At 41.2% G+C, this 11,348-nt stretch overlaps 1 protein-coding gene across 1 annotated transcript in view; it reads right to left on the minus strand.

Moving 5' to 3' along the window:
• The window catches only part of NECAB2 (N-terminal EF-hand calcium binding protein 2), a 319,048-nt gene that overhangs the window by 43,336 nt on the left and 264,364 nt on the right, over positions 1-11,348 (minus strand). Inside the window, exons 7-8 of the mRNA XM_019535664.1 lie at positions 6,530-6,648; positions 3,836-3,915 (exon numbers count right to left, since the gene is read on the minus strand). Coding sequence (XP_019391209.1) covers positions 3,836-3,915; positions 6,530-6,648 — 199 coding nt within the window. The remainder of the gene's footprint in view (positions 1-3,835; positions 3,916-6,529; positions 6,649-11,348) is intronic.

Here is an 11,348-nt window from a genome sequence, read left to right on the forward strand (position 1 = left end):
TTTAGTTTGTTGTTTAAAAAAGAGGAACTTTTGAAAGAAAACAGAATTTTCCATGAAAACATTAGCTTTGGAAAAATGTCATTTTTCACAGAACATAACCATAACTTTTACAAATTGACCATTTGTAATTATGAATAGAAGTGGCTGAATACAGAAAAGCAGTGCTTGTCACATAATTTATATGATGACAAGATGCAGCAATGGAGATCACCTCTGGGACTTGAACCCCTAACCAGTGAAGAATTGGGACTGCTGCCATTGCTAGGGTTTATTAACTGTCTCTGAAAACCTTGTCCAAATGCTATCAGTTGTGCAAGGACTGTATCATAAGCATGCACTGCTACCAAAATCTAATGTGAGGCTATTAACACATTTCCCAGAGGCCAGCAAACCACTCTCAGATGGTACCAAATAAGAATTGTTTTGGTCTGGATGTCACAAATGTTTCAAGAGATCATGACCAACTACAGTGCAATTCAGAGAGAGAGAGAATAAAATGGTGACTATATCACAAACTATTCTGGAAAGGATCAGGCTTAGATTTGACTTGGACTACATGGCATAAGGTAACAACTATGAAGTGAAACGCAAACAGTTGTGAAATTCGTATGTATAAGTGTCTTACCTGTATCACAGGATATTACTCTATCATTACAGTTGATGAGAATATGTGAGACTATGACTCTTTGGAATAGGTTTGGTTATTAATTTATAGAGACAGAACTTCCTCAGAAATGAAGAGGATGCTTCAGATGATCACTGGAATGACATTGTGCTGCACACATTTAAATACTGCAATTGCTTATGGGGAATACAGAAGCTAAGACATTTGTGTCTCTTCTTGAAGAGTGTGGCAGGTGTGTATAGCTTGTCAAGGGAGTATAATCTTCTTGACTTATTCTATCACTATATTTATGCTCTCTTTTCCTTCTGCATTTAAACTGAGGTGGAAATTTCCAGTGTTAACCTATTGCTTTTAAAGATCCCTACCCAGCTTTACTGTAGTTCAGTCCAGAAGAAGGGACTTTTGATTAATTCCACCCCTCCTTTCTTCAAAGATCATGTGTGGATTTTAGGGTTCCATGACTATTTTAAATTACTATGGTTTTGGTAATAAACATTTTTGCAGTGATGTCAGCTGTTTAAAGATACAATTTTACTTTTCACTCACTAGGTGGAGGAAGGAAACCTAACCGAGGAACTTTTCCTTAAGTGAAAGTTAAATGTCATTTCACTTTATACTTCTAAATATACATTGTTACCAACAATATGGCAGAGGAATATGTTCCTTTACTCCCAATATCAATATTCCAGAACCTACTATAGAATCCATATTGGCACAGGCAACTGGCAGGGATCTTTTGCTACAGGGACCTTTACCCACCGTGGTACAGTGTCCGAGACTCACCTCATCAACTTCTGTTCAGGAGCCAGTGTCCCCAACCTCTCTTGGCCTTGGCTAAATTCTCTGTGCACACAAGCTGTTTGAATTGTCAAGCTGTTTGAATTTTTGGTTGCTATCTGGCTTTACTGGCTTTTCTCTTGGCTTTCGGTTTCAACATAGCAGTTTTTAGGTTCCTGCAGAAATCTCTTTTAAGATACTCCCATGCACAATTATATTCATCTGTCATAGTGCTAATGAAACTCTCCCAGGTGAACACTCACAGAGCTACTACATTTGAAGCACACATATTGGGTTCACTTATTTTTTAGGTTTCCCAAAAGTGAACAGAGCACAGGCACTGTGTCTTGCTCTGTGTCAAGAGATACCCTTGGACTACAGATGTGCAGGCTTCCTGAGAAACGAGACCATGACTGTTATTATCAGCACTCCCAGATTCACCAACAGATTTAGCATACTCTTTCCCTGAATTCCATCTTGTGCACATTCTGGCTTGCACAAATCTCTCTCAACAGCACAGGGACTATGGAACAAAGGGTTCTGGGCCTCTCTCAATTTAAATTATTCAAATCCAAATCCCCTTGGCTACATCAGAAGACAGAGATAAGCAAACGTTTTTCTCTCTCTCCCCTTAGGTCTGTGTTTCATATTTTATCTTTTTTCTCATGTTTGAATGTGAAAGGGGAACTTTTGGGGCTACCTTGGAATTTTCTTATGTTTCCCCCCAGGGTTGGAGGTCAAATCCTTCTCAGTTTTTACGTTTGTAATGCTTGCCTTTGCTTTGTAATTTTCAGCATACTTTTTTTTAAATGTAAGTTATGAGGAGGTGCAAAGCCAACACACAGGAGATACAAGGAGGCTAACTGTGTTCTGAAGTTTACTGTCCCTGGAAAATCAGTCAATGCTGAAGAGGCAGACAGATTTTTTAAAAGCCGATTTCCTCTTAAGATTCCCTCATCATACAGATGTATAGGCAATTAGAGCAAGAGAGGACTAGAGGCACGCCCAAACAGAATTTCTAAAGACACAGGGGCTAAGTTACCAACCAACCTTTGAGAAATAGCTACAGTCTGCGAGGCAAAACTGTACCAGCGGAAACAAGGTAGGCTGAAAAGCATCAAGCATTGATTCCTGGTGCCGATTAAAAAAAGAAAAAAAATCATATAAGCTTATCAGTAGGGCAGAAGAGACAGAAAGTCAAACTCTGTGTTACAGCCTGGGGTTATCAACAAAGGTCCAAAAACCCCAAGTTAGATGAGAGATTTGTTTGAATTTCCTAGCATGTAAAGTTTAGCTCTTCCCAGAAAAGTTACTAAGAAAAGCATTGCAGAGCTGAATGCTGAAAGATTGTCCTTAGAAATGATCTTCGATCTGTTTTAAGTAAAGTTTAGTTGGAGTTCACATCTATTCAGGAGACTACTGAGTCAGAAGTGTCAACATCTGGTATGGTACATTTAAGTGACATACTTTAAAGTTCACAAATTTGATCCTACAAATGCTTACTGCTGTGAGGGTGTACTATCTAGAACAGTATATGGAAATGAATAAATATAGTGGTGCCTGCTTGAAGGAGTAGGCCTGCATGAGGCAAATCTAAAGCCTTCACTTAAGCAAGCAGAGCTTCTCTCGCAGCAGAACTACAGTAGTTTCTGTGCAGGGGCAGAAGGGAAAGATTCCATTGCAAGGAACCTTAATACTGCAGCATTGTAATGGCAGAAGGAGGCATGGCTGGTTTGGAGAACTTGGTCATTTACCCTTGTTCATCCCTGCTGCATGGGCCCATAGAGCCTTTTTGTGGATCTAGAGGTCCCAGTGCAATCCAAATGTTGCTATGATGTAGCTGTATACACAGCCCAAAAGACAACAGTGACTTATTTTCATTTCCCCCAAACAAGCAAAGACATTGGCCTGGTTTGTTCTTACCTATTCTGCTGGTACATGTTCTGGAGGTAGAAAGCAGCTGCCACTGCCATCCTGCCAATGCATATGCTCTTCTATGCACTTCTGGTGGCTCCACAGTAGCAGCTGTACTGGCAGAGCACAAAATGCACTCTAGGAAGGCATCAGCTGCTGAAGGGACCACAAGATCCAGGAGAAGGTGTGGGATCATTTACCTGGCCTTCAGCCAGATGATGGATGGCAGCAGATGACTGCTTCTGTTCAGGAGAGTTGGTGTAACTCCACCAGCAGGAACGGGAAGGAAGAAAGTTTTGATGGTGGAAAGTTTTGCTGATGGAACAGTGTAGATAAGGCCATAGTAAATGAAAAAAAATGATTCCCCAGTTGCCACATAGTGTTGCTAATGACATGAGGCAAGGAAACTAGTATTACATGTCACAATTTTTAAATGGATGGCAACCCTTTTTCTCAAAATAAAGAATGATTAAACTTAACCTTTCTACTAACAAAAAATCATTAAAAAACCCCCATTACCTTATTTTCCAGTCTTCCAATCAGCTCAGCTAGTCTGTTAATCTGAGCCTCCAGTCCTTCCTCCTTAGTGTCTGAAGACCCTAATGAAAGAAATTAAGTAGAAATACAGTGAAAGAGAAACATACACATAAAAACACATTTAGGCACATATGCTTATACACAGTTTTGCTGAAGTTTTGGATCATAGATTGCAGAGTACATGATCAAGAGGTTTAAAAACAATTTGATTTATTGTTTTCCCTCAAAAAAGGACCTGATCAATTCCTGCTGAAGTCAACCAAAAGGCATTTAATTTCAATTTGAGTTGGAGGTTGGTGCTGACATTTGAGCCTACATTTAGGAAGCCAGTAGTAGTTATTGTTGAATGGGATATAAAGTATGGGCACTCAGAAACCTATGTCGAGACATGATAACTGTGAAGTAGTTTCTTTGATACTATTTGTTGTGGCTTCTGTCCATAAGAAACTGGACACTATGTTGACAATACACTAATGATTGAACTGGGGCAGTGGTTTGCAACCTGTGATCCACAGACCCTTCAGGTTGGCAGACTATGTCTACAGGGTCCACAAAAGATGACTATGAGCAATCAAAAGTATGTGAATACCCACAGTTACAATTCAAAGTGGTTTTCATCTCCATTCAAAATTTCCAAAGGGGTCCATACCTCCATTCAAAATTGTTTAGAGTTCCACAAATGAAACAAAGTTGAAAACTACTGATTTAGAAAGTTCCTGAATTAAAAGAATGAGCTGTTTACCCTGAGCTAAAGGTCTCTAGCTGCAGCTGTAAGAAACTTACTATAATCTCCAGAGCAGACACAGGTGGGGACCTCAACACAGTTTTAGGATTCATTTTTGTGTCACTAAGTGCATAAACTACCCCAGCCTGGATGCGAACAGTTGACCTGTCTCCAGTTGCCATTTAGAGTTCCCTTTCAGTCAGGCTATCGTCTCTGTGAATTAGCTTAACTTGTTCATATTTATTACTTACTGTACTTTCCCTTCCTTGTAAATGTATAATAGAGGGTCTCCGTGGTCTCCTGAGCCATGGCTTAGTCTATAGCACAAGCAGAGTTGTCAATGTAATGGAGTAAAGGTATTCATGGAAATTTCAGGTCACAGCATAGTTGCAATGTTTGGATTTCAAAAATTCCCAAAGTTCTGGGCAGGGGTAGTTGCATCTCTACATATAAGTCTCATTGGAATGAGTTCCAATTTTGTCTCTTAAAGCAGGCCCCTCTCTTAAGGAAAGACAGAGAACTATGGTTCAAAGTTACATTCAGGTTCATGTCACGTTGATCCCTTACATGAGTCCTGGTTCCTTCTTCCCCACCTATATAACAAATACCCAGCTACACGCCAGATGGGTTTTCCCTAGGTCAACAACCACATTTTCACTCCTTATACAAACTGTTACTCTACCTAGCAGGCAAATGCTACACATCTTCATCAGACTGGTAATGGCAGATAACAGATGGGAGCACCTCTTGGCAGTCTCCCTGACCATTAAGTAGCTTTGCATCTCACTTAGAGAAGAGCAGAAGCAGCGGTGGATGAAGAGAAGACCCGCTAGCAAGGCTAAGATTTCTTCTCAATGACAAAAGTCAGCTTGTGGCTGAGAAACAATTTTTGTCATAATCAGCAGGGCACTAGTTAGCAGTGTGCTAATGCTGTTGGACATTTAGGTATAAGAGTTCAGGTATCAGCCCTGATAGCTTGGTGAGTGCTTTGAAGTGAATGTCTCATCAGGAAGGTCATTCCTGTGACAGGCTTTGTGGCTTTGTTGCTATGTGTTTGAGAAGGAGGCTCTAGAGACAGCTTCCTGGAGACCTATAATAAAATCCTGCCACTAATCAGAAAGAAAAATAGGGACGTCTCTTTGTTTCTGATTATACTAGCATATGGCCTTCTTTCCAAATAGCACTCTCCAGGAAAACCTCTCCCACTTTGGGGAGCTGCTTCGTAATTTTCTTACAGGGACTGCATAATTTTCTACATAAAGCAACAGATTGGTAATCAGGGCATTTTCTGCTTGAGCTCCAAGGGAGAAGGAGATAAAATGCTATGTCACTTTGAATGTCTGTGACATCTTATGACAAGACATCCCAGCACGTGCGCATATCAAAAATGCATCCTTGCTTTCCTTCAGGGGTATAGGTTGTAGCCGTGCTGGTCTAAGGATATAGGCAGACGAGGTTCTTTGAGTAAATCCGATATCTTTTATCAGACCAGCTAAAATAGTTGGAAAAATTCTTCTTTGCAAGCTTTTGTCCTTGCTTTGCTGGCATTCATCTCTGAGGTCCATCTAGCCAAGATATCCATGAGTGAGACCTTATCATTAGAAGCTGTGGGTGGAATAGGGATGAGACCGTTCACCATGTCTCAGAATAATATTTTTTCAAGCTCTTCTGCCAACTGACATGGCAAGTATGATAATAACTGAAAGCATCAGGGAAACTGATGTGCAACACCCCATTACAGAACCCTATAAGGAAGTACAGCAGCTAGAGATGGACTCAAGCAGTTATGTTTTCATACTACTTTACCCAAAACTTTAAAATCTGAATGTATAGCTGTAGCGTTAATGGCTAACATTCAAATTCATATATAAACTTTCCCAGATATCTGGAGTAGAATAAGAAAGTCTCATAATACAACAGCAAAATCACACCAAAAACTTAAACACACTCACCAGTCTGGAAGCTTTTCCTGTGCTCCTTGGTCATAATTCTGTTATTAGGGGAGTAATTAGGCACAGGGTTGTCATACCAAGTATCCATTATACCATGGCCAGATTTACTGTGGTAGTGCCTGCAATGAAAGAACATACAGATACTTGAAGAGATCTGGAAGAAACTGACTCTAGATAATCTCTGTTGCCTTTGTCTGTTCACAAATAACACACTTCATGTTCTTTACCATGTCACTCCCTCCTGAAGGATGGTAGAATACTACCTCAGTAAAAACAACCTCCTGTTTCCTGACTAGAAAACAATTTGTTATCAGCTGAGATGACAATTTTTTATAAATGGCTCTTTTTTATGTCCTAATTTAGTTACCCCAGACATAATCCTAGCTACAAAAAATTAGTAGCATTTGTTCTGCAACCTTTTCCTAGGAAGTTAGGTGCCCATGAAAACAATTTCCAGTATTGTATAGTTCTTTGATATCATTAATTATATTTTTGATATCATTAAAGTAACCACTATCCATTTCCAGATCTGATCACATGACTTTTCAGCAAACTCAGAACATCATTACAACATAATCTCTTTCACCATCCATTCCAAAGTATTTTTATACAATGTTATCTCTTCGCAATCTAACACATTATTAATGTTCAGTGCTACTCTACTACCTTCTTCTCTGAATACCTATAAGTCATGACTGATGTTCCACCATATTTCTGAACCCATAGTCCTATAGCTGAGTTGCTCAGGCTCTTTGCACAGAGTATTAATACAAACCCTCTACCCTGAAAGCTCGTTACAGAAGTCTTGTGCCCTTCTGAGAAAATAAACAGAAAATCATCAGCCTCCAAATGACTCTCTCCCTTATTCTGTAGGCAAAAGTCAGAGAAGAGAGATGGATTTTATACTATAGCCAGAAGTTCCATGAAGGGGAGATGCACTGGACACAGCAGTGATTTGGAAGAATTCTTCTTGCTCTGCACCACAATCATGGTGCCCTACAGACTTGGAATTTCCTTCAAGCCCTGCACAATGGACCCCAGGTCTGGCTGGTTGATAATGCTTGATAAACAATAGTACACTAGCTGTGATGATGCAGAAATGAGCATTTATAACATCTGTACAGATGCACCCTTTGGAAAAAAAAGCAGTTATGGACTTGTGGGAAGGTTAGTTGAAGTCAGGTGATTTTCATGAAACATTTAAAATAGTAATAAAAGTCATATGTGAGATGGGAAAATTCTTAGCTAGGTATATGGAGAATGCACAGCAGATTCATAATTCATTTTTGAACTTCAAATATTTTATTAAAGTTAATGAACCCAGTTCACTTAACTGTGTTCTTATTATTGCCCCAAAACATGCAGCAGAATAATTATTTGTGAAATGAGTGTAAATCAAATGTTTACTTAACCAAAGTTAAGTTGGTTACTTACCAAAGTTATGTGAAATTATGTTTGATCCCGGACTGGATAACTAATACACACATATACAGCAGCTATCAGCAGATTGCACTGACATTGACTTTTGAGCAATAATAAATATTCATGGTAAGGACTTCTTCACAAATTCTACTCAGTTTCTGGATTTATAAGGGCCAGGTTGAAAGCCTGCCTCTCTAAAAGAATAGTCTGCAGAAGAAATCTGTACTTCTGGGGGAACTATAGTGTTCTGGTCACTGGACTTGCTTTGGACAAGTCACTTAATTTGCTCATGGCTGTTACAAACTGTGGAGAATAACACTTTCTTCCTCCAAACTCCTGGTCTATCTTCTCTGTTTAGACTAAAAACTTACCCAGACAGGAATTGCCTGCTTACTTCCTAATGCAAAGAGCTAAACTCTGTTGGACTTTTAGGTACAAGTACAATACAAACAATAATCTGACATTAGTATTTGAGCAAGCAAGAGAAGGCCTTCAAGGCTGACCAAGGGAATGGACAGACTGTTTTACAAGAGGAGATTAAAAGGGCATGACCGGTTTCTCACAACAAATTGAAGGCTGGGAGAGGGCATGATTACTAATTTGTAAATGGATCAGGTGAGACAATATCAGAAAAAAGAGCTATTTAGGCTAAAGTGTTATACTGGCACAGGACCAAATGGTCATAAACGAGCCATGAATAATTTTAGGCTAGAAATTAAAGGAGTGAGATTCAAGAATAGCCTTCCAACAAGAGTAGTAGGGACAAGCAACCCAACTGGCTTCAAGATGTAGATTGATACATTAATGAAAGATTAGATTATTTTGTTGTTTATAATTGCTAGCCTTGTTGATTCATGACGCCCCTTCCAGCCCTGCGTTGCCTTGTTCAGGACCATTTATCTGTAATCCTGGCACAAAAAAAATAATAATATAGTTGGTCAAAAATATTATGTTTTCACATTTTGTGGAAAAAGTGGACCAGGTTATAAGCACTTGACACAGGAGCCAAGATATTAACACCAGCCCCTAGTTTACATAGTGTAGTAGTGTAATCTCAACTCAAGGGTGGGTGGTAAACATGAATCAGGCTCCATCACTGATTCAAGTGAGAATTAATGCTTTCTGCTTTGAACCTACTCAGTGGTTTCTAAATGATTATCTGTCACGTGAAATATGTTGAGAATTAGTAATACCCACAGAGATACTTTCAAGCAAATCACTTCCTTTTAATGTGTGCTCTTCCACTGAACACCAACACTAAATGGCATTATGGGTGAGGGAGAAATAGAGTTCCATGACCAATTTGGGATTCAGCTGGTTAGCAGAATTTTTACATAGCTATTACTGGTCCCAGCATATGCTGCAGCCTTTAAACCAGTCTCCTATTGATGGAGCAGCATGTGTATATCTGAAGACAGAGTTGGTCTGTGGCATATGCCAGCACATACCATTTCTTATTTATGCATGTGCATGCACGCACACACGTGTGATTCATTTCTAGGACTGTTTCCATTGTGTTTGTTATGGCACAACACAAACTCTTAAGTCCTTCTGCCCCTCTGATTGACCAACTATAAATATACTGTGGAAAAGCTCTTAAGCAAACCACACCCAATCCTCCTGTGAATTCTGTCAAAGGGCTGGAAGGATTTGGATCAAAGGAGATGGACAAATTGTTAGCTCTACAACATTTCCAGACTCTATCAGCCTGGAATCTCACACCCCCTGCACAGAGCTTGCTCAGAGAACTGGGCCACCTAAACCTAGGCAGCTGGGAGATTTGATCACATCTGAGGACAGAACATATATAACTATAAATCATTTATTCTTTATTTGTTTGATAAAACAAACAACTATTAGGTCCTGTTGTGACTGAAAGTATGAATGAGGCAAGCTGTAAGTGACACCAGGACCAAAGTTTCCCTTTCACACAAAGCATAACTCTGTACTCTCCATACTGCTATAGCTTCTCTGGACCACCCATCTGGGTGTGTCCACACATGCAAGCACATGCGCTTGCAGCAGCTCAGATAGAAGTGGTGCAAATCTGAGCCAGGGCTTTTTGCCTCAGCGCACGTGTTCAGACATGCACTTTGTTGTGGAGCAAATTGTGCCACTTGGGGCAAAAAAACTCTGCCTGGCTCCTCCTGGATCTTCAACCAGGGTGAGCTGGAGCTTGGGGCCAGCACCCCAGCTGTATAAAAAGCCGCCCTGGCAAGTAGCTCAGGGCTATTAGTTCTCAGGAGCTTCTGGGGCCCAGCCAACTGGTACCTGGGGATATTATCCCTTGTGCCAGCTGGACTGCTGAAACAGCCCTGAGCATTCCCTGCACCCTCTACCCACTGCAGCAGTCTGGCAGTAGGGGCTGCTGTCTGGCTGTGACCTGCTGTGCACCTGCCAGACTTGGATGGGGACTGCAAAGCCAGTAGAGGCATCTGCCCCTCTGGACCAGCTGCCAGTGGTTGCAGGGTTGGCCTTTGGGTGCCACTACTGCCATTTGTGTCCCCTGCCCAGCCATCTGGGCAGCTATACCCTGGAAGAGGTTCTGGGTGTGGTGGCCTGCTTTGAACTGTCAAAGCATGTCCTCCTAGCCCAATTTGGCCAGGAGTTCAGCCACAGCCATATGGGTCCAAGGTGCCAGATCTGAGCAGGCAGGGTCCTGTCACTGGCCTCCGGAGCAGGAATTCTGGTGTTCCCTATTGGAAAACTGCAAAATCCCTGATAAAAAAGATCCCAAAATCACTCTCTAAAATACCGCGAAATCCATGTTCCTCCACAAGTAAAAGACCACTATAAAGAGACAGAGAGAGTGAGACAGAGACAATGATCAGTTGGACAATGTTTTATTGATATGTCTACACTGTTAAAGCAAGCCTTAAAAAGGGACATAATGGAGAGGATCCCGGCCTACATCTGACCTGCAGACCAGTACCCCATGGTTATTATCCACGTGGGAACGAATGACATGGCCAGGGGCAACCCTGACTGCATTATGAAGGATTTCAAGGCTCTGGGGGACAAACTTAAGGAGATGGGGGCACAGGTGGTATTCTCCTCTCTTCTTCTGGTGAGTAGGCGGGGACGGTGACACGAGGCCTGCATTGGTAAGGTCAACCGGTGATTACGCAGTTGGTGCTGCCAGGCAGGCCTTGGGTTCCTTGATAAAGACCCATGCTTTTGGGCAGGGTGTTTTGCTGGGGTGGGATGGGCTTCACCTCTCTCCTAAAGGCAAACATGTTTTCTCTTCCAGATTGGCTGATCTCGTATGGAGAGATTTAAACTAGCCTTGCTGTAGGAGGGGGCCGCAGGAAGACTTGGGGGTCATCATTGACCACAAGATGAACATGAGCCTGCAATGCGATGCTGCGGCTAGTAAAGCGACCAAAACGCTGGCTTG

Source organism: Crocodylus porosus, unplaced genomic scaffold, assembly GCF_001723895.1.
Source record: "Crocodylus porosus isolate Cpor-Errol unplaced genomic scaffold, CroPor_comp1, whole genome shotgun sequence".
In the NCBI taxonomy this organism is placed as follows: Eukaryota; Metazoa; Chordata; order Crocodylia; family Crocodylidae; genus Crocodylus; species Crocodylus porosus.